The following is a 24,125-nucleotide window of genomic DNA, read 5'->3' as shown; positions in this document are numbered from 1 at the left end:
TGATATTAATTGCTCCAGTGTCTCAAGTCTTTCTGGCTTCATGTCTTGTTCAGCCTCTCCTCCCTGAACATTGACATCTCCAATAATCATTTTTCCATCATTAGATGAGTTATTGTCATTAAATAAATCATCGTCATTAAGAGAGACATTCTCAGAATTTGCATTAATTCTGTCCCAATTTTGTTCTGCAAAATTAGCAGACCTTGAAATTATAGTTCTTTTATTTCCGTCGCTAAAGCGATATCCTTTTGACCCTGGCTCATAGCCCACAAACCTAAGCTTTCTTGCCTTTTGCTGTCCCTTTCTTCTGATTACTTTTGGAATATGTACCCATGCAGTACTTCCAAAAATTCTCAAATGTGCCGGTGATGGCTTTCTCCAATATAGAATGGCATATGGGAGTATTATTAATGGAGAAACTCCACAGCCTGTTAACTATATAATTGGCAGTCAATATGGCTTCTCCCCAATATGACCTGTTCATACCAGAATCCTCTAATAATGAATCTTTCATTGTTTGCAAAACACCATTCCTTCTTTCAGCTACACCGTTCTGTGATGCTAAGGATTTGTATGTCTGTGTCTTATCCCCAATTGCCCCAACCATTGTTGGCATTTAGTTGACATAAATTCAGTACCTCTGTCAGTTTGCAACTGACACACTTGTTGTCTGTACCTTCTCTCTACAGAACTTACCCACTGTTTGAATTGTTATAGCACCTGTCTTACCTCTAAGCAAGTAGCAAAACGAATACCTGCTATAATCATCAACAATTACCAGTGCATATTTTGCTCCTCTAGAGCTCTTTTTGTTTGTCTTGTGCTATATTTACTAACTGGGAATGCCTTTGACTTCGATGCTTTGCATATTGCACAGTTCAAATATGTTTTGCATCCCTTCAAATTTAGCCCTTCTGCAAACTCTTGCATTTGCTGCAAAACTTTAAAGCTTGCATGGCCAAGTCTTCTATGTAGAAGATGAACGCACAAATCATGCTCTGCAACATTCTTAAATATATGGGAACATTGAACCTTTTGTCCCTGCAATACATATAGATTATCTTCCTTTATGCCTTCTGCACAAATATTCCCATTCCTTTTGATGAGACACTTCCCATTTACAAAAATGATCTCAAATTAGACACACTTAACAAATTATGTTCCATCTCAGGTACACGAAGCACATTGGTAAATTTTGATTCCAAATATGGAATTTTTACATCGCCTTTACAGATGACTTTTGCTTTCTGGCCATTTGCCAAAGCCACAGCTTCTTGTGCTACTGGAAAAAACCTGCAAAATAATTCAGAGTCATTAACAATTGTTTGACTTGCCCCACTATCTATTAGCCACTTGTCTCTGTTGTTGCTATAGCAACTTTTGCAACACCAAAATGTTCCTTTTGCAAATCAGTCTTTTTTGCTTGCACAAATTGCTGTAAATTGTTCCTCTGCAAACAGTTCCTTTTCAGATGCGTGTTTGCTCCACAAATGTAGCAATTCTTTTCTTGCTGAGCCCTCTGCTTGCAAAATCTCTCTTTTGATGCAACTTGGTCCCATCTGCTTGTTTCTTCTCCGGAGACTTGCAGTCTGGACCCCCTCCTCAGGAATTTCACCTCCTCATGGCAGTTCCTAAAATGTTGCTTTTCTTCTTCATTAAGCAAACATGCCTTTAAAGCCTCAAAATTTAAGTCTTGCTCTTCTTTACACTCAAATATCGCAGAAACTGTCCTAGGTTTTATCTAAACTGTTCAACATCAATAAAGCCTTTTGGGACTCAGGGAATTTAATCCCACGTTGTTCTAAGTCCAAAAATAAAATTTGCATTTTATTTAAATGCTGTTCCACAGATTTGCCTGGCTGCAAACAGGCCTTGTAAAGTTTTCTTGACAATTGCACTATATTGCATGCAGAAAAATTCACATGCACAGCTCTCAACTTCAACCAAATCTCCTTTGCAGTCTTTAAATTTGCAACATTTAGAAATTGTTCATCATCTAAATTCAAGATGAGATAAGCCATTGCTTGATCATGACTTTTCTGATCAACAGCTGCAAACACTTGTGGTGGATTTCCTATGACATACCCCAGCTCTTTTGCTTTGAGCAAACATTCCATTTTTGCAGCCCACACAATGTAATTTTTCTGGCCCAAATGAGGCACAGAGCTTTCCTTAAATTCCATTGCAGCCATTCTGCTAATTCTGCCTTGTTCTTATACTTTCTAAACACAGGCAATTTCTTCCAGCTTTAAATTACAATGCAGTCCTTTGTAAACTATGGGCTCATAACCTGTTAGAAAATTTTAATTTCTCTGTTGATGAAAATAAATCAGAAGCTCTCACAGTTGACTGCATTTAGCTGGCACAAAGCCTCACCATTCTTCTTCTCATTCTCCTCCCCACTCTGCTCCATCTGAGTTGAAGAAAGTGGAGGCGCAGCAGCAGGATTCCTCTCAATAAGGCAGGCGCACATGAGCAAGCAGCACCCCCAGTTCTTATTGTTTGAGAGCAATCCCTCTGCTGCACCTCCACTTTCTTCAACTTGGATGGAGCCAAGGAGCCGCTGGGGACCTCTTGAGGGGGAAGGACAAGCTTTGCTGATTGGCAGTGCCCAGGCTATGCCCTGCCGCTGCCTCCCAAACTCCATCTTTGCTGCTCGTGAAAGCTACAGTGGCAGGGCACTCTGCGCGCAGGAGGTAGGAAAACGCAGCGGGGCATGCTCCACGTGGGAGAGGTAGGGAAAAGCAGCGGCAGCGGCAGGGTGCTCCGTGCAGGAGAGTGAGGAGGGAAAAGCAGCAGCAGGGCACGCTCCACGTAGGGGAGGTTGGGAAAAGCGATGGCAGCTCCTCATGGGGGAGGTAGAAGGAAAACTGATGGCAGGGTGTGCTCTGTACAGGGAGGTAGATGAAGAAAGCAGCGGCAGGGTGCTCTGCATGGGAAGAGGTTAAGCAGCAGCAACAGTGGAGTGCTGGGGGGGGCAAGCAGCAGGGTTTTGTGGCTCCTGGTGTTTTATGTGGAAAAGGGGCCCAAATGGCTCTTTGAGTGTTTAAGTTTGCCAACCCCTGGCCTAGTGAAACAGTGAAAAGTGATGTCTGGTCTCCTCTCAAAAGCCTCCATGGATGGAGCACTCGCAACTTTTAGAGGGAAGCTGTTCAACTGATTAATTGGTTTCACAGACAGAACCTCCCCCTTAATTCTAGGTTAGATCTGTTTTTGATAAGTCTCCCTTCTATTACTTCTTTTACTGCTCTCAGACACTTTGGGGAATAGGTTAACCCCCTCCTAATGTGTCAGCCCCTCAAATACCGAAAAACTATCAGGCCACCCTTAGTCCTTCTCTGCATTAAATTAGACATATCCAGTTCCTCCAATCGCTCATCCGATGTTTTAGCATCCAGTACGCTAAATATCTTTGTTGTTCTTTTCTCCACTCTTTCTAGAGTCTCAACATCTCTTTTTGTATCGTGACCAAACCTGGATGCAGTATTTTAAGTGCAGCTTAAAAGTGACTGCACTCACTTTTTCTGCAGCTGCATCGCATTGCTAGCTCATACTTAGGTGATTGTCCACTGAGAGTCCTAGATCCCTCTCACAGTTACTGCTGTTGGGAGATATCCAAACTCTTCTATAGATGCGTGTTTGGTTTTTCATGCCTAAGTGTAAAACCTCATTTTTTTCACCACTAAATTGCATTTTCCTCTAAAGGGCCCAATGTTCCAGGTTTGGCTATCCCCCCCCCTTTCTCTCCATTCATCTTAATCACTTATGAAGATATTGAAGAGTACTAGGCCTGAGAGCCTTGGGTACCCCACTGCATGCTTCCCTCCACATATATTTAGTTCCATTGCAGATAACATGTTGAGTGCTGCTTGTCAGCCAGTTACGATTCCATCTGGTGATGCAGCTATCATCTATCTCATATTTTTCTATCATACCAAGAAGTATTCTGTGGTGCACTTGTTTGTATGTGGAGTCCCTAAATCAGACAAGTCAAACACAAGGCCTGAGGGTTGGATGCAGCCCGCGAAGTGGTTTCGTGTGGCCCACAAAGCCATCCTGGAAACAGCCTCTGCTGTGTCGGCCCCACCCCCTGGATGCATGCTGGGGAGGTGTCACCCTTTGTGAGGAATGAAGAAATGCACCATCACCTGGAAGTGGCCAGCAAATGGCCCTTGCCTATTTTACATATCCGGCTTGATGGGTTCTGCCCTGGTCCCTCCCCTTTCTGCCAGAGACTCTCAGATCTGTCCCACTCTTGCCCAGGTCCCCACAGGCCCCCTTTATGTGAATGATGTAGAGCTGGCCACACGCACTCCATCCATGCCCATCCAGTAGGCTGCACCTACCCTGCCCCCCCAAGGGCAACCACAATGCTAATTGTGGCCCTCAATGAAATTGAGTTTGACACCCCTGCCCTAAATGATTGCCAACTTCATCCTGTATATAGAATAATAAAATATGGTATAAACCTGGAAGCAGGCTACCATATTGGTCCCCATCCCATCTAGTCAGGAGATACAGGTCATCCTCATCTTACAACTATTTCTTTAGTGACCGTTTGAAGTTACAATGGCCATGAAAAACGTGACCTATGACCGTTTTTCATTCTTACAACTGTTGCAGCATCCCCGTGTTTTGTTTTTGGTGGGAAACGGTCCAAGTGGCTCTTTGAGTGTTTTGGGTTGCTTACCCGAGTTAGATTATTCCCAAGCAGGCGCCTTGGGCAAAATCTTTGGATGGCGCGAGTTAGCAGAAAGCCGATGTAAAGATTCTGGCGCTTTCTTAGGGGTGACTCTCAGTGGAGATCAAAACCTCTCTACACCCCCAAATTTTTATCACAGATATTCCTGTGGCTCCCAAGGTGAGACGCTATAGGAGGGCCATCTTCACTCCTGCCAGCCAGGGCTGCATCCAATAGCACCCACCATGAAGCTTCATTCCTGAAGGAGGAAATTTTACATCTGCTAAATGCTAAATGCCATGTGCGTCTGTAAATTTCCTTGCATGGAAGCCTCCATTAGGTCACAGAGAGGGAAAAATATGCACCACGGACCTATACCATTCCAGATAAGTCACTGTCTAGTTTCTTCTTAAAAACCTCCAGTGATGGAGCACCCACGATTTCTGAAGGCAAGCTGTTCCTTTTGATAGAAGTGAATGAAAGGTCTTCAAAATTTAATATTAAAAGAAAAATTTAAAATAGAATCTGCTATACAATGGAAATGTACTGAAATAGACAAACAAGCTTACCAAAGAAATTACAATGGGGAACGAGGAGGGATGTGGCAGCCCTGACAGGGTTGTATAAAGAAGGAATATTTTGGATTGGAACTTTGGAGAGAACCAAGCTTTGCTAGCTTCTCTCCTCGCTTATTGCAATAAATGAAATAAAAGGCCTTGGCTGGTTATTGGTCAGGTGAGCTTCCCTCTGGTCATGAAGGAAAGTAGCCAGGAGCACATAACACTCTGTTTAATTGTCCGCATTGTTAGTAAGTTTCTCCTTACTTCCAGGTTGCTTCTCCCTTTGATTAGTTTCCAACCGTTGTTTCTTGTCTTGCCCTCTGGTGCTTTGGAGAATAATTTGACCCCGGCTTCTTTGTGCCAGCCCCCCAAATACTGTGGGGCAGAGGCCAGGGGGATCATGGGGGAAATACCTGTGGGGACCATGGGGCGGGAGAAAAGCCTGGGGTCCTGTAAGGGAGGAAAAGCTCTGGGGGAACCAAGGGTTGGGAAGCAGAGCACAGGGTGTCTTGTGGGTGGGGGAGACCTAGGGATCCCTGTTGGGGAGAGGCAAGTCTAGGCTTGCGCTAGGCCTCCAAGACGTTCCCTACTAGTGTTCAACTTAGTGAGTTGCACATCTGTTTAATGGCTGCATCACGGAGAGTGGAGGTAACTAACCAAACCAGTCTCACTTCATGGCTTTTGCAATGTGCAACCATAATTGACAGGCTCCATTACAGTTGTAACTTGAGGACTACTGGTATGCTGGCAGGGAAAATGTAGGGATCAAAATCTGGAGCACAACAAAGAAGGCTGAAATTCTGTATGTTGGATTTTCATAATCAATATACAAAAACATCACACAAAACTCTACTACAGAAAACCCTGTTTGAGGAATTCCACAAGTTCTATAAAAGGAAACATCCAGAAATGTCTGCTGATAATTAGAAACAGGTCATTAGCCTTTATCAAGCTAACAATTTTCATTTTTTTTCTCTACACCAGAAGTCTAATTCTAAGATGTATTGACTAAAAAGAATCAGGCCAGAATTTCTAAACTCCCAATGGGAAATCAGAAATGAAATTCAAGCCTTCTCTAAACTCATCAATGTCTGCCTCATGTGCACTTCCTTCTGTGCTGCCACAAAATAGGTTATAAAATTGGGCACATTGTGTGATGACCCATTAATGACCGTCTTGATTTACAACTGTAATTGCAGGCTAAATTACAGTTGTAAATCCAGGACTACCAAGAATTTCCCCCAACAGTAAGGCAGCCAGTGTTGTTGAATGACTTGCACATTCATTTAACAGCTGCATCAGGAATAGCAGGGACATGGGGTAATTAAGCAAAGCAGGCTCCCAACCATAATTGGTAGGTATCTTTACAACTGTATCCCAAGGACTAACTGTACATTAGCTGGGGAATTTCACATCTTCTGCAAACAGAAACTACTGCTCAGAAATAGGTAGTTAGTCTATATCAAAGTAATATTTTCCATATTTTTCTCTCCATCTTCAGGTCTAATCCCGAGATCTGTTGACTAAAAAGAATGAGGCCAGAATTGAAGTAGTCAATTTCTCACCTATACTCTCAATGGGAAATCAGAAATGAAATTCAAGATTTCTCTAAACTCATCGTTTGCTTCATGTGCACTTCCTTGTGTGCAATAAGAGATGATTTACACCTGAAGAATCGTTCACAGATTGGACATTGCAAATGTTTCTCCCCTGTGTGACTAATACTGAAATCTTTTCCAAATCTGGACACTTTTACGGTTTCTCTCCTGTATGCGTCCTCTGATGTTTCACCAGGTTAAAGTTCACATTGAAAGATTTTGCACAATCAGGACATTCAAAGGGTTTCTCTCCTTTGTGAGTCCTCTGGTGTCTCACCAGGTTGGAACTGAAACTGAAACGTTTCCCACAATCAGGACATTCAAAGGGTTTCTCTCCTGTGTGAGTCCTCTGGTGTTTCACCAGGTCAGAATTTGCAGTGAAACTTTCCCCACAAACTGGACACTCGTATGGTTTCTCTCCTGTGTGAATCCTCTTGTGGTTTACCAGGTTAGAACTTTTCTTGAAACCTTTCCCACAATCAGGACATTCAAAGGGCTTTTCTCCAGTGTGAGTCCTTTGGTGTATGACAAGGTTAGAACGAGAACTGAAACTTTTCCCACATTCAGGACATTCAAAGGGTTTCTCTCCTGTGTGAGTCCTCTGGTGTGTCACCAGACTAGAACTCTGGCTGTAACATTTCCCACATTCAGGACATTCAAAGGGTTTCTCCCCTGTGTGGGTCATCTGATGTGTCACCAGGTGGGAATTCTGACTGAAACATTTTCCACAATCATGACATTGAAAGGGTTTGTCTCCTGTGTGAGTCCTCCGGTGTGTCACCAGACTGGAACTCTGGCTGTAACATTTCCCACAATCCGGACATTCAAAGGGTTTCTCTCCTGTGTGTGTCCTCTGGTGTTTTACTAGGTCGTAATTTGTAATAAAACTTTTCCCACAAACTGGACACTCATATGGTTTCTCTCCTGTGTGAGTCCTCTGGTGGTTCACCAGGTGGGAATTGTGACTGAAACTTTTCCCACAATCAGAACATTCAAAGGGTTTCTCTCCTGTGTGAGTCCTCTGGTGTGTCACCAGACTGGAACTCTGGCTGTAACATTTCCCACAATCCGGACATTCAAAGGGTTTCTCTCCTGTGTGTGTTCTCTGGTGTTTTACTAGGTCGGAATTTCTAATAAAACGTTTCCCACAAACTGGACACTCATATGGTTTCTCTCCTGTATGAGTCCTCTGGTGGTCCACCAGGTTGGAATTTTGACTGAAACTTTTCCCACAAAGTGGACACTCATATGGTTTCTCACCTGTGTGAGACCTCTGGTGGCTCACCAGGCTGGAACTGAAACTGAAACGTTTCCCACAATCAGGACATTCAAAGGGTTTCTCTCTTGTGTGAGTCCTTTGGTGTATCACCAGGCTGGAATTCTGACTGAAACTTTTCCCACAATCAGGACATTCAAAGGGTTTCTCTCTTGTGTGAGTCCTCTGATGTGTCATCAGGTTGTAATTCCGGGTGAAAGATTTCCCACAATCTGAACATTCAAAGGGTTTCTCTGCTGTGTGAGACATCTGGTGTTTCACCAGTTTGGAACTGAAACTGAAACATTTCCCACAATCCGAACATTCAAAAGGTTTCTCTCCGGTGTGACACATCTGGTGTTTCACCAGATAGTAATTTACAGGGGAACTTTTTTTTTCACAAACTGGACACTCCTATGGTTTCTCTGTGTGAATTACTTTGCTTGGTAAAGCATTTACCACATTGGGAGCACTTATAGGGCATCTGTCCTGTGTGGATCCTTTTATGAACCAGAAAGGAGATATTCTGACCAAAGATTTTGTTACATTAGTAGCATTTGTATGCCTTTATTCCAGTTTGGATCCTGTTGTACATAATCACCTATGCTTTTGCAATCCACTGATATGCTGGAGGAAGTAAAAAATGTATGTGGTCCCTTGTTTAGTGGTGCTTTGATTTCACCTGTTTTTTTCCTCCCATTGGGAGTTTTGCATTGCTGTCTGCCCTATTTGAATATCCAATTGATCTTTTCTTCACCCCTGACTTCCAGATATTTCCCTCTTTTTCTGAATGGAAAAATGATCCCCTCCACCTTGTCATGTAACCTATCCTTCTGTTCTGCATACTCTACTATTTCCAGCTTGAAATCTCTTCTTGATTTTCTCTTGCCTTTCGCCTGCTGGGATGGGACAATTGTGTAATTTTCTGAAGGAAATGGAAAATATTTTGATTTCTGGCTTGATTTGCTTTCCTTTTCAAAAGTTATTCTCACTTCTCCAGAGTGCTCTTATTGCCATCCTCTTTGTCTGTAAGATTCAAAGAAAAGTGTAAATTTAATTGTTTATACAATGCTTGCAGATGTGAAAAAAAGCAAAAAATATACATTACATTTAAAAACCAAACATGCCGCAATGCTAATCTCTTACATTAATTATGATTCATTGGACATTCCAGAGATCCAACTTCAGATATCCGTTCAATTATGAAATTCCCCTCACTTGCATCAACCATAAATTCTAAGCACTGCTAAGGGTTATCATAAAATAAATCTGCAAGTCTCGGGTATAGATTATACAATTGCAGACATATGGAAAAAGTAATATAAATTCACGTACTTATAATTATATCTATGTGGAAAATTCATGTTTTCAGTCTGAAAAAGAAAAAAAGATTACTGTCAAACGTTCTGAGCTAATTTTTAGAGGTGTGGAGGCTTTAAATGATGAAATGATGCCTAAAGCCTCTGCAAGATTTGCACATGGGAGTCCTCGGCTACAAATAAGGGCAAAAACTACTTTCCACAATCCCTCTGCTGACATCCCAATTGAAGTACTCCTCACTTAATGACTGCAATTGGGACTGACATCTGTGTCATTAAGCAGCCTGATCATTAAGCATGATATCACATGATAGTGCCAACTTACATCTAATAATAATAATAAATTTGGAAGGGACCTTGGAAGTGAACTAGTCCAACCCCTGCTCAGGCAGGAAACCTTTTGAGACAAATGCCGTCCAGTCTCTTCTTAAAAACCTCCAGTGTTGAAGCCATTCACAGCTTCTGGAGGCAGGTTGTTCCACTCATTAATTATTCTGTCAAGAAGTTTCTCCTTAGTTTTAGGTTGCTTCTCTCTTTGGTTAAGTTTCCCTCCATTGCTTCTTGTCCTGCCTTTAGGTGCCCTGGAGAATAGCTTGACTCTCTCTTCTTTATGGCAGCCCCTGAGATATTGGAATACTGCTATCGTGTCCCCACTCGTCCTTCTCTTCATTAAACTAGACATACCCAATTCCAGCAACCATTCTTTGTATGTTTTAGCCTCCAGTCCCCTAATCATCTTTGTTGCTCTTCTCTGTACTCTTTCAAGAGTCTCAACATTTTTTTACATCGTGGTGATCAAGTGTGACCAAATATGGCCTTACCAAGGTATTGTAAAGTGGTATTAATACTTGACGTGATCTTGATTCTATCCCTCTGTTAATGCAGCCTAGCACTGTGTTGGGTTTTTTGGCAGCTGCAGCACACGGCTGGCTCATATTTAAGTATTTTAAGTGCCGCAGTAATTCATTACTAAAACTTCATGTGATCTTGATACTATCCTTCTTGTATGGAGAGTAGGACTGCACTCACTTTTTCTGTAGCTGCATCACATCGCTAGCTCATACTTCGGTGATTGGCCACTGAGAGTACAGGTTCCTCTTTTCTGCACTCAGCGAAAAGCTCTCTAGACGCCAAAGGCCGAGACGGGACAAGCGTAACTTCCGGCCTCCTATCGCGAGATGACGGTCAGATAGGCAGCAGCTGCGACTAGAAAACGGCATCTCCAGGGGTGGAGGGAAGAGGAGCTGTAACCATAGAGTACTGCATTGCTAGAAAGGATGGGAGGCGAAGAGAAGATCAGAGCAACTTCCTCTTCCGGATCGCTCAGGGGAGGAAGGAGGCGTGGGGGGGGGGAGGCTTTTGTGCTCTTCCCAGGGTCGAAGCAGCAGCTGGAAGGTGAGTCGAGGGCGGGTCGGGGGAGAAGCCGGGAGCAAGTCGGGCTGATCGGTTCGGACTTTGCCCACCGCTGTACATCCTTGACGGTCGCAGCATCCCAGCCTCGCGATCCCCGTTTGTGGCTTTCCCAGCCAGCTTCTCCTAAGCAAAATCCCTGGAGAGGCTGGCAAGAGGTTGCAAGTCGCAGTCACGTGAAATTGCCTTCAACGACCCAGAGAGACTCGCTTAAGGCCTGCAGAGGAACAGCCCCCCTCCTGCCCCGCAGCCCAACCTCTTGGCGCAGCCCGGCTCCCAGCGTGGGGGCTCCTGGCGTTTCCCGGAAGGTTGGGCACCGCCGTTCCCACGTTCCCCTGGGGCTGCTGGGGAGGATGAGTCTCCCAGTGCCTTGAGGGGAGGAAGGGGAAGAGGACGGGGGAGCTCTGGGCTCAGAGGGAGCGTGGCTGGAGGCGAGGGCGGGAACCCTGCTAGGAGGAGGCCAGGGGCGTCTGGAAGGGGGGTGAGGGAGACCCGAGAGGCGTCCAGGTGGGCTTGGCCGATGGGCAGCCCTGTCCAGGTGGGCTTCCTTTGGGATGGAGCTCCTGAATCTGCCTCTCTTACCTGCCCAGATTCTCTCTCTGGTGACTGCTGCATCCCTGTTTCTCTCTGCCTATGTCAGTGAACAGCCCTGTCTGTGGAGGTTTTCAATTTAAATGTTTGTTCTTTTAAGGTCTGAATAATCTACCCTGAAAAAGAAGCTTCCCGCTGTTTTTTACAGCTTTCCAAAGAGATGAAGGGGGTTGTGTGACAATATTCAGAAAGATAACAGAATTTCTGGTCAAGGGACAGGCCTGGGAGCTCTGATAACTGCCTGCAGGGCCTTTTGGGGAACAGAGACTGGTGTGCAGAAGAGCCAGTTTATTGTTTGGGCTGCAGAGGCTTCAGTTGTTGGACTAAAATGCCGCATGGAGAGTTTGTGTTTAGATGACGACACTCTTTCAAAACTGGAGGGGCTGTCACATAGAAGAGGGGATTCACCTGTGCACCAAAGTGTCATAGAGCAGAACAAGAAGTAACAGATGGAGTCTAGAATTAGGAGAAAGTTCCTGTCAGTGAGAACAATTAATGAAACATCTTGCCTCCAGACATTGTGGGTGTTTCATTACTGGAGGTTTTTAAGAAGAGATTGGACAGCCATTTGTCAAGAATAATATAGGTTTCCTATCTAAGCAGGGGGTTGGACTAGAAGACCTCCGAGATCCCTTTCAACTCTCATTATTCTCTTGTGGGCCTGTTGTTTTCTTGGCAACAATGTCAGACTGAAACTCTCCACTATCTTTTTCTGGGATTTTTATTTTTTTACTTCTATTTATAGCTAGCAAGCACAGTATTTCCTATTGGCATCCCATACTTGTATTAACGAGGTTCAACTGTGCTTAAGCCAGGACTTCTGAAAGAATAGCTATGGAAGACCTTTCAGGATGTTCAGTTGTATAAGTTGTCCTCATTTACCACTTCTGCTCTGGGCCTATGAATATGAAAACGCAGGAAAAGGGAGTTGCACCAATTCGGATGCTGCCAACTGTTGCACGTTTATGGTGTTTGCAGTATCCCACATTCATGATCCCCATCTCTGACCTTCCCAGCTAGTTTCTTACAAGCAAAATCAATGGGTATACTGGCAGGAAATTGCAAGCCACAGTCATGTGAAATTGCCTTTAACGACCCATGGTGATTTGCCTAGCAAGTCCAGAGGAACAGATGTAAGTTGGCACTATCATGTGACATCATATTTAATGATCGGGCTGCTTAATGACACAGATGTCAGTCCCAATTGCAGTCATTAAGTGAGGAGTACTTCAGTTGGGATGTCAGCAGAGGGATTGTGGAGAGTAGTTTTTGATCTTATTTGTTGCTGAGGATTCCCATGTGCAAATCTTGCAGAGTCATCAGGCATCATTTCATCAGTTAAAGCCCCCACACCTCTAGAAATTAGCTCAGAATGTTTGACAGTAATCTTTTTTTTGTTTTGTTTTTCAGGCTGAAAAAATGAATTTTCCACATAAAATATAATTATAGATATGCGTATTTATATTACTCTTTCCATATATCTGCAATTGTATAATCTATACCCCAGACTTCCAGATATATTTTATGATAACCCATAGCAGCGCTTACAGTTTATGGTTTATGCAAGTCAAGGGAATTTCATGATTTAAGGGATCTTTTAATCTCTGAAATGTCCGATAAATCATAATTAATGTAAGAAGTTAGCATTCCTCACTCTCCTTCCTTCCTAGTGCCATTGCCATTAATATACCCACCATCCCTCCCCCCATGAGCATTTTGGGCCGTACGGCCGGGTCTGATATCGTTGCCTTTTCCTTACCGCTTCCCTCCTGTTTGTGTAGATATACTTGTTTATCTGACCTACCCACCCATCTATCCCTGTTGGCCCTATTTCTTCTGATTTCCCTTTATTCCATGCTGTACATCGCCTAGTTGCATCCTTTTTTCCATCTCGTCTGGCTGCGGTCAGCTGGGCTGCCTGCTAACTCGCTCCCAGATCTACTCCCTCTCATCTTTATCAATTCTATCCTTCCTAATGCTGCCCCCATTGATATGTCCCTCAGCTGTCTCCTCATGAACATTCCGGGCTGCTCGTACGGGTCCAGCATCATCACTACCTTTTATAATTGTATAATCTATACCCCAGACTTCCAGATATATTTTATGATAACCCATAGCAGCGCTTAACAGTTTATGGTTGATGCAAGTCAAGGGAACTTCATGATTGAATGGATATTTCAAGTTAGATCTCTGGAATGTCCGATGAATCATAATTAATGTAAGAGGTTAGTATTGTAGCATTTTGCTTTTTACATGTAATGTATATTTTTTCCTTTTTTTTCATATCTGAAAGCATTGTATAAACAATTAAACTTACACTTTTCTTTGAATCTTACAGACAAAGAGAATGGCAATAAGAGCACTCTGGAGAAGTGAGAATAACTTTTGAAAAGGAAAGCAAATGAAGCCAGAAATCAAAATATTTTCCATTTGCTTCAGAAACTTGCACAATTCTCCCATCCCAGCAGGCGAAAGGCAAGAGAAAATCAAGAAGAGATTTCAAGCTGGAAATAGTAGAGTATGCAGAACAGAAGGATAGGTTACATGACAAGCTGAAAGTGATTATTTTTCCCTCAGAAGTAGGGAAATATCTGGAAGTCAGTGGGGAAAAAAAGGTCAATTGGATACTCAAATAGGGCAGACAGCAATGCAGAACTCCCAACGGGAGGAAGAAAACAGTAGGTGAAATCAAAGCACACTAACAAAGGGACCACACACATTTTTGACTTCCTCCAGCGTATCAATGGTGGAAAAGCTCCACAGATGTCACTATTGTGCTTTAAAGCACAGATTGCAAAAGCATAGGTGATTACGTACAAGAGGATCCAAACTGGAAAAAAGGCAAATAAATGCTACTAATGTAACAAAATCTTTGGTCAGAATATCTTCCTTCTGGTTCATAAAAGGACCCACACAGGACAGATGCCCTATAAGTTGTCCCAATGTGGTAAATGCTTTACCAAGCAAAGTAATTCACACAGGAGAGAAACCATAGGAGTGTCCAGTTTGTGAAAAAAGTTTCACTGTAAATTACCACCTGGTGAAATACCTGATTGTGGGAAAAGTTTCAGTCAGAATACCCACTTGCTGATACACCAGAGGACTCACACAGTAGAGAAACCGCATGAGTGTCTAGAGCAGTGATTCTCAACCTTCCTAATGCTACGACCCTTTAATACAGTTCCTCATGTGGTGACCCCCCCAACCGTAAAATTATTTTCGTTGCTACTTCATAACTGTAATTTTGCTATTGTTATGAATTGTAATGTAAATATCTGATATGCAGGATGTATTTTCATTGTTACAAATTGAACATAATTAAAGCATAGTGATTAATCACAAAAACAATATAGCAGTGCTCGCTGGAGAAGCTTACTCTTCCTTGCTCAAAAATGTTGGGAGGGAGGGAAGGGGAAGGAAGGAAGGAAGGAGATGGAGAAGGAAGGAGATTGAAGGGGAAAGGAAGGAAAAAAGGAGAGAGAGATTGAAGGGGAAGGGATGGAGATGGGGATGGAAGGAAGGAAGGAAGATTGAAGGGGAAAGGAAGGAGATTGAAGGGGTGAGGTGCTGCTAAGGACGCACAAGCAGCTCTGCACAATTGCCCGGGGGGGGGGGAAGGCTCTGGTGGAGAGCCAAGCAGCGGCACATCCGGGACCTCGGAAGCTGCACAAAGGATCGGTGCGCCTCGGAGCCGCCGGCTGCCCGCCAACCTGGAGCCCCCATCATCCCGGCACCTCATGCCCTCTCCCAGGTGCCCCCCTGGGACCTGCCCGCCCATCGCAGCGGCAGGGTCACGGGAGCCCCTTTCCACACCGCGCAGCCCATCGCAGGCGAGAAGGGCGTGGCCGGAGCGCCAACTCCCACTCGGAAGGCGTCGCCTCCCCCCTCCCAGCCCAGCCGGCTGGCCTCCGATGCACATGTGGGCATCGCCGCCGCTTCGCCCTCTTCCCCGCACCCTGGCCGCTTCCAGACCCCGGCGAGCCGGGAAGGAGCCGCTCCTGCCCAGCAGCCCTCCGGCAGCACTGGGCGGCAGAGGGCCGAGGCAGCCTCCGACGGCGTGGAAGGCTGGCCAGGCAGCACGGGGGAGGCTCCCGCACAGTGTGGAGGGTGGCTGGGGTTGGAGCGCAGCCGGGCAACCAGGAGGCATGGAGATCAGCTCGGCGCTGCAGCTCAGCTCAGCTGGCAGCAGCGGGAGCAGCCCAGCAGTGGCCCAGACCCGGCTCGGCTCAGACCGGCTGCTGAGCCAGCCCAGGGCGGCGTTGGGGGCGCGCGCGATGGAGCTGCAGCGGCAGGAGCAGGGCGCCCTGGAGGTGGAGGAGGAGGAGGGTGGCATCAGCGGTGACCGGATAGAGGAGCGGTGTCTCAGTTTCTAAGACCATCGGAAATACGTGTTTTCCAATGGTCTTAGGCGACCCCTGTGAAAGCGTTGTTCGACTCCCAAAAGGGTCACAACTCACAGGTTGAGAACCGCTGGTCTAGAGTGGGAAAAGTTTCAGTTACGCTTTTCTGCTTGTAAAACACCAGAGAATACATACAGGAGAGAACCCTTAACAGTATCCAGATTTTGGAAAATATTTCAGTATCAGGTCTAACTTTATACATCATGTATCATACAGAGGAGAAACATTTGCAATGTCCAATCTGTGAACGATTCTTCAGGTGTAAATCATCTCTTATTGCACACAAGGAAGTGCACATGAAGCAAACAATGATGAGTTTAGAGAAATCTTGAATTTCATTTCTGATTTTCCATTGAGAGTATAGGTGAGAAATTGACTACTTCAGTTCTGGCTTGATTCTTTTTAGTCAACAGATCTCAGGATTAGACCTGAAGGTGGAGTGAAAAAATATGGAAAATATTAGTTTGATATAGACTAACTACCTAACTATTTCTGATTATCAGCAGTAGTTTCTGGATGTTTCTGTTTGCAGAAGTTGTGAAATTCCCCGGCTAATGTACAGTTAGTCCTTGGCATACAACTGTAATGGTACCTACCAATTATGGTTTGGAGCCTGCTTTTCTTAACTACCCCTGTCCCTATAGGTGAGAAATTGATTACTTCAATTCTGGCCTGATTCTTTTTAGTCAACACATTTTAGGATTAGATCTGTAGTTGTGGAGAAAAAAAGTGGAAATTGTTCACTTGATAAAGGCTAATGACCTGTTTCTGATTATAGGAAATGTTTCTGGATGTTTCCTTTTACAGAACTTGTAGAATTCCTCAAATAGCGTTTTGTGTGGTGTTTTTTGTATATTGATTATGAAAATCCCAACATACGGAGTTTCAGCCTTCTTTGTTGTACTCCAGATTTTGATCCTCACATTTTCCCAGCCAGCATACCAATAGTCTTCAATTTACAAGTGTAATGGGGCCTGTCGGTTATGGTTGCACATTGCAACAGCCATGAAGTGAGACTAGTTTGGTTAATTAACACCACACTTCGTAATGCAGCCATTAAACAGATGTGAAACTCACTAAGTGGAACACTAACTACCCCACTGTTCAGGGACGGTCTTTGACCCTGCCTCCCCCTTGCCAGGCATCCCTAGGCCTGCCTTCCCACAAGACACCCTGTGCTCTGTTTCCCAACCCTTGGTTCCCCCGCGGCTTTTCCTCCCTTACAGGACCCCATTAAGCTTTTCTGCTGCTCCATGGTCCCCACATGTATTTCCCCCATGGTACCCCTGGCCGCTCCCCCACTATTTGGGGGGCTGCCATAAAGAAGAAGGGGTCAAATTATTCTCCAAAGCAGCAGAGGGCAGGACAAGAAACAACAGTTGGAAACTACTCAAAGCGAAATAAAAGACAACCCCAAAGGCAGAGGAGCTGCTACACAGGGCCAGGCCAAAAGCCACCAGTCTCCAATCAGAGGAACGCTCCATTTCCTGAATAGAAATGTCTAAAGCTCAGATTGAAAGACAAAAAAGGTCCGTTATCTGGAGAGTAAGGTGGAGCCGATTGCAAAGAGGTTGGACTGGATCTTGAAAACTGCAGCCTTGAATTTTCTGTTGGGAGCAACAGGAAGAGGTCAAATGGGTGGATTCTGTGGGACGGAAGAAGATCCAGGTGGGTGTACTGGTAAAGGCACCACAGTAGAGACTGGGAAATGCTCAGTTCCAGTTCCACCTTACCTGCTAAGCCATCTATGCAACTTTGGCCAATCCTACCAGGCCTATGCCTAAGCAGAAAGGAGGAATCCACTTGACTTGACTTGACTGATTTGAAGGCATCAAAAACAAATATCCAGCGTAAGTCTCAGGGGCGCTGGATGGAAAGCCTCGAGTTCTAATTCAGTGTTAGCTTAGGCATGAAGACTCCTTCCAGGAGCTATGGAATATTGAGAGGCAAAAAGTGTGTCTCTGGAGGTAGGCAAGTTTAGCCTGGTGATCAGTCGGCCATGCACTTTGGCGGGATGTTCTATTCTTCCCTTTTATTTTCTTTTTAAGATGTAGATAATCGACCCCTCTTTCTTAGATCCCGTTTTTTAGGCCCTGCTGCATATTTTTCCCTCTCTGTGACCTAATGGAGACTTCCTGTGGAAGGAAATTTACAGACGCACATGGCATTTAGCATTCAGCAGATGTAAAATTTCCTCCTTCAGGAATGAAGCTTCATGATGGGTGCTGTTGGATGCAGCCCTGGCCAGGAGGAATGAAGATGGCTCTCCTATAGCATCTCACCTGAGCCCTTTAGAGCAAAATGCAATTCAGTGATGAAAAAAATTAAGTTTTACACTTAGGCATGAAAAACCAAACGTGCATCTATAGAAGACGTTGGATATATCCCAACAGCAGTAACTGTTAGAGGGATCTACACTGCATCACCAGAAGGATAATATCAAGATCACATGAAGTGTTAGTATGAATTACTGCTGCACTTAGAATACTGCATCCAGGTTTGGTCACAATACAAAAAGATGTTGAAAGTCTAGAAAGAGTGCAGAAAAGAGCAACAAAGATATTTATTGGACTGGATGAAAAAACATCAGACGACCAGTTGGAGGAACTGGATATGTCTAATTCAGTGGTTCTCAACCTTCCTAATGACGCGACCTTTAATACAGTTCCTCATGTTGTGTTGACCCCCAACCATAAAATTATTTTCGTTGCTACTTCATAACTGTAATTTTGCTACTGTTATGAATCATAATGTAAATATCTGATATGCAGGATGTGTTTTCATTGTTACAAATTGAACATAATGATTAATCACAAAAAACAATATAGCAATGCTCGCTGGAAAAGCTTACTCTTCCTTGCTCAAAAATGTTAGGAGGGAGGGAAGAGGAAGGAAGGAAGGAGATTGAAGGGGAAAGGAAGGAGATGTGAAGGAAGGAGATTGAAGGCAAAAGGAAGAAGATGGAGAAGGAGATTGAAGGGGAAAGGAAGGAAGGAAGGAATATTGAAGGGGAAAGGAAGGAGATGGAGAAGGAAGGAGAGTGTAGGAAAAGCATGGTAGGAAAACCGCGGCGTTTCGGCCTGGGCACACAGTCTTGCCCACAGGCGCTGCCAAGGACGCGCAAGCAGTTCTGCACAATTGCCCAGGGGGGAGGCTCTGGTGGAGAGCCTGGCGGAGAGCCAAGCGGATCCACGTGTCTTGGAGCCGCCGGCCGCCCTCACACCTGCCAACCTGGAGACCCCATCCTCATCCCTGCACCCCTTGCCCTCTCCCAGCCACCCCTCCGGGACCTGCCCGCCCCTCCAACCTCCTGAGTGCCATCGCAGCAGCTGGGTTGCGAGAGCCCCTTTCCATGCCGTGCAGCCCTTCACCGCCACGCCCTTTACCCAATTCGTTGCATGCGAGAAGGGCGTGGCTGGAGCACCAGCTCCCACTTGGAGGGCGCCGCTTCTCCCCTCCAACGCACATGTGGGCATCGCCACTGCCTCGCCCTCTTGCCCGCAGCCTGGCTGCTTCCAAGACCCGGAGCCCAGTGAGCCAGGAAGGAGCCACTCCTGACCACCATCCCCCGGGCTGCGCCGGGTGCCAGAGGGCCAAGGCAGCCTCCGACGGTGAGGGAGGTAGTCTGGGAGGTGCGGGGGAGGCTCCGGCGTGGAGCAGAGGGCGGCCAGGGGCAGAGCGTGGCTGGGCAACCAGGAGGCGTGGGGACCGGCTCAACGCCGCAGCTCAGCCAGCAGCAGCGGCAGCAGCAGTGGAACAGCCCAGCGGCAGCGCCAGCAACGGTCCAGACCCGGCTCGGCCCAGCCGCCTACGCTGCTGAGCCAGCCTGGGGCATCGTCGGGGGCGCGCGTAATGGTGCTGCGGCGGCAGGAGCAGGACACTGTCGGAGGATAAGAGCACCTTGGAGGTGGAGGAGCCGGAGGAGGAGGAGGGCTGTGGTGGCGGCCAGATAGAGCAGCGGTGTCTCGGTTCCTAAGACCAACGGAAATAGGTCTTTTCTTAGGCGACCCCTGTGAAAGCGTCATTTGACCCCAAAAGGGTCACAACCCACAGGTTGAGAACCACTGGTCTAATTTAACGCAGAGAAGGACTAAGGATGACCTGATAAGTCTTTCGGTATTTGAGGGGCTAACGCATTGCTAGCTCATACTTAAGTGATTGTCCACTGGGAGTTCTAGATCCCTCTCACAGTTACTGCTCTTGGGATATATCCAATCTCTTCTATAGATGTGCATTTGGTTTTTCATGCCTAAGTGTAAAACCTAATTTTTTTCACCACTAAATTGCATTTTGCTCTAAAGGGCCCAGTGTTCCAGGTTTGGCTATTCCTCCTTTCTCTCCCTTCATCTTAATCATTTATGAAGATATTGAAGAGTACTAGGCCTTGGGCTATCCCACTGCAAGCTTCCCTGCACATATATTTAATTCCATTGAAGATGGCATGTTGAGTGCTGCTGATCAGCCAGTTACGATTCCATCTAGTGCTGCTATCATCTATCTCATATTTTGCTATCATACCAAGAAGTATTCTGTGGTGTACTTGTTTGCATGTGGAGCCCCTAAATGAGATACGTCAAAAGGCCCGGGGACCGGGTGCAGCCCGCGAAGTGGTTTCATGTGGCCCGCGAAGACATCCTGGAGACAGCGAGGAACCAGCCCCTGCCGCATCGGCCCCACCCCCTGGGCGCATGCTGGGGAGGTGTCCCCCTTTGTGAGGAATGAAAAAATGCACCATCGCCTGGAAGTAACCAGCAAATAGCCCTCGCCTACTTCACATATTCGGCTTGATGGGCTCTACCCTGGTCCCTCCCCTTTTTGCCAGAGACCCTCAGATCTGTCCCACTCCTGCCCAGGCCACCCTAGGCACCCTTGACATGAATTATGTAGAGCTGGTCACGCTCACCCAGTAGGCCACACACCCCCGAGGGCAACCACAATGCTGTTTGACACCTCTGCCCTAAATGATTGCCAACTTCATCCTGTAAATAGAATAATAAAATATGGTACAAACCTGGAAGCAGGGTACCGTATTGGTCCCCATCCATATCTAGTCAGGAGATACAGGTCGTCCTCGACGTACCACTATTTGTTTAGTGACCACTTGAAGTTACAATGGCCATGAAAAACGTGACCTATGACTGTTTTTCATTCTTAACAACTGTTGCAGCATCCCCCTAGTCATGTGATAAAATTCAGATGTTTGGCAGCTGCCATGTATTTATGACAGTTGTAGGGTCATGTGACCACCTTTTGCAATCTTCTGCCAAGCAAAACTAATGGGGAAGCCAGATTCACTTAACAACTATGCGAAAAGCGTAAAATGGGGCAAAACTCACTTAACAGCTATCTTGCTTAGCATTGGAATTTTTGGGGTCAGTTGTGGTTTTATGTCAAGGACTACCTGTAATATCTTTTTCTCTTCGTTCTTGCAGAGCCTAGATCTCGTTAGATGGCAGAATTGCTCTCAGTAGGCGTCCCAATTTCCCGTAGAGTTAGATTATTCCCAGGCAGGCACCTTGGTCAAAATTCTCAGGCAGGCACTTGGGCGCGAGTTAGCAGAAAGCTGATATAAAGATTCTGGTGCTTTCTTAGGGATCACTCTCAGTGGAGATCAAAACCTCTGTACATCCCAAAACTTTTATCAGATATTCCTGTGGCTTCCAAGGTGAGACGCAATAGGAGGGTCATCTTCACTCCTGCCGGCCAGGGCTGCATCCAGCAGCACCCACCATGAAGCTTCATTCCTGAAGGAGGAAATTTTACATCTGCTGAATGCTAAATGCCCTGTGCGTCTGTAAATTTCCTTTCACAGGAAGCCTCCATTAAGTCACAGAGGGAAAAATATGCAGCAGGGCCTAGAACAGTGGTTCTCAACCTTTCTAATGCCGTGACCCCATAATACAGTTCCCCATGTTGTGGTGACCCCCAAGTGGGTGTGGCCACCAATAAGAGGGAGTAGGACAGCTAGGGAAAAGGGAAAAAAATGGTGGACAGCGTGGTTTGGCGACCCCCATGAAATGGTCACTCGACCCCAAATGGGGTCCCGACCCACAGGTTGAGAACCACTGGCCTAGAAAATGGGACCTAGGAAAGAGGGATTGATTGTCTACATATGGGAGAATAAATGTTTTGAAACTACATTTTTAAAAAGAAAATACAAGAGAAGAATAGAATATCCTGCCAAAGCGCATGGCTGACTGATCACCAGGCTAAACTTTTTAGAGGGACACCGTGCACTGCCATTTTTCATGCAGGTCTAATAAGGAATGGATGGTGATAGTGACTATTTCAGCTATTGGCTCCGAGTTCTCTTGCATGGAGGAATCTGGAATAAAAAAACCGCAACATATATTTCATTGATTCCCTTTTTCACTGAAGAACTCATGACGGCATACAAAGCATTTCCAGTGTGGCATAGTGTAATTTAAGTTCAGCGCCCCTGAACTTTATACCGGATATTTGTTTTTGATGTCTTCAAGTCAGTCAAGTCAAGTCAAGTGGATTCCTCCTTTCTTTTTTAGGCATAGGCCTGGTGGGATTGGCCAAAGTTGCACAGATGGTTTAGCAGGTAAGGCAGGACTGGAACTGAGCATTTCCCAGTCTCTACCCTGGTGCCTTTACCACTAAACCAACCTGGATCTTTTTCCTCCACACAGAATCTACCCATTTGACCTCTTTCTATTGCTCCAACAGCAAATTCAAGGCTGTAGCTTTCAAGATCCAGTCCAACACGTTTGCAATGGGTTCCCCCTTACTCTCCAGATAATGTCTTTCAATCTGAGCTTTGGACTTTTCTTTTCAGGAAATGGAGCGTTCCTCTGATTGGGAAGTGGTGGCTTCTGGCCTGGCCCTGTGTAGCAGCTCCTCTGCCTTTGGGTTGTCTTTTATTTCACTCAGTTTTGTTAGCCACATTGTGTTAGTACGTTTTGTGGGGTCTGTTATTATTGTAAAAGTAGTTTTTTGGGGGGGGGGTTATTCTGCTAGTTTCCTTCTGTCTGTTTTAATGTCTACTTTGTATATTGAAATTCAGTTAGTATTTATTTCTGCTGTGCACTTAATTCAATCAATCAATCAATCAGAATAGAGCTTGAAGGGACATTAGATGTCTTCTAGTCCAATCCCCTGCTCAAGCAATCAGAATATACCATTTTAGGCAGGTGGCTGTCTCTTCTTTTTTTAAAACCCTCCAGTGATGGAAGCATCTGCGATTTCTGAAAGGAAGCTGTTCCACTGGTTCATTGTCCTCACATTAGAAAGTTCCTCCTTAATTCCAAGTTCCTTCTCTTCTTGATTATTTTCCTTTCTGCCAATATAATTAGACGTTCCCCAAGGATAAAATGAAATTAATCACAGGAGACATCGGACGCCACAATGAAGCTCTACATCACAATGCCTGCCTTATTGAGGGAAATGCATGCAACCTCCTTTCCTAACTGCTATCAACAGTTGCAGTCATTTTCAGAGATTTCAAATGGAGAGGGATCCTGACAGTCAAGGGGAGGAGGCCCCAAGGGACAGTTTCTCCTTCTTGTTTGATTGGCAGCAACACATTTAATTGTTTAGTGCTGAAGGAGGTTTCAAGCAGCTGTTAACGTATTTTCATCTCTGTACGGGTTGGCACCTCTATTTGGTCACCAATTGACTCTGCACTGAAGCTCCCTACTGTGTGTAGCTTGTAGTGTCACAAAGAGAAGCTTTGGGAGAAGCACCTGACCCTCAGGATTTCTGTCAGCAGTTTGCTCAGAAACTGTACTGTTGCAAAATATGACTTTAAAGCAAAAATAAGAACAAGAGGAAAAAACGGAATGCCTCCTTTACAAATGTAATAGGGATGGCCTGCTGCATGGCGTGAGGGGGAGAAGAGAGGAAAGAGAGACAGGGAGACCAGCAGAGAAGGAAGCAAAGCAAGCAGAGGCCTGAGGAGAGAGGCAGGGAAGGGTTGATCAGCCTGCCCTGCCCCCACCTGCTGGGTGGGGCTGCATGTGAGGAGGGAGAGGCCTGAGGAAGAGGGAGAGAGAAGGGGAGGAAAAAAAGCGAAGCTGATCCAGAGTAAGCGAGCCAGGCTTCCCGCCCTCCCACCCTAATGGAGTTGAAAGGGAGAAGAGCAGCTCCACAGAAGGACAGGGGAGGTGAATTGTTCTGGAGGGACAATAACAGGCTGAAAGTCAGGAGGAACCACAGAGCGAGAGACTCTGAGAATTTGGACCAGTGATTGAGGGCGGGAAGACACCAACTGGCCAAGTGGAAAGGGATAAAGGGATCTAGACTCTTGTGGCCCTTTTCAGGGTAGCACTTCACAAACATATATACA

At 45.5% G+C, this 24,125-nt stretch overlaps 1 protein-coding gene and 1 pseudogene across 1 annotated transcript in view; one reads left to right on the top strand and one right to left on the bottom strand.

The window, feature by feature from the left end:
- LOC120318249 overlaps positions 1-24,125 on the top strand; it is a 227,066-nt pseudogene that overhangs the window by 14,851 nt on the left and 188,090 nt on the right.
- LOC120318230 (zinc finger protein 84-like) overlaps positions 5,275-24,125 on the bottom strand; it is a 52,477-nt gene continuing 33,626 nt past the window's right edge. Inside the window, exon 3 of the mRNA XM_039365655.1 lies at positions 5,275-9,120. Within this exon, the coding sequence (XP_039221589.1) occupies positions 6,994-8,448 (1,455 nt within the window). The 5' untranslated portion in view covers positions 8,449-9,120 and the 3' untranslated portion in view covers positions 5,275-6,993. The remainder of the gene's footprint in view (positions 9,121-24,125) is intronic.

Source organism: Crotalus tigris, unplaced genomic scaffold (genome assembly GCF_016545835.1).
Source record: "Crotalus tigris isolate CLP2741 ecotype Arizona unplaced genomic scaffold, ASM1654583v1 scf7180000020145.1122116, whole genome shotgun sequence".
Classification (NCBI taxonomy): Eukaryota; Metazoa; Chordata; class Lepidosauria; order Squamata; family Viperidae; genus Crotalus; species Crotalus tigris.
The sequence above is the reverse complement of the archived record's forward strand: the minus strand, read 5'-3'. Positions and strand labels throughout refer to the sequence as shown.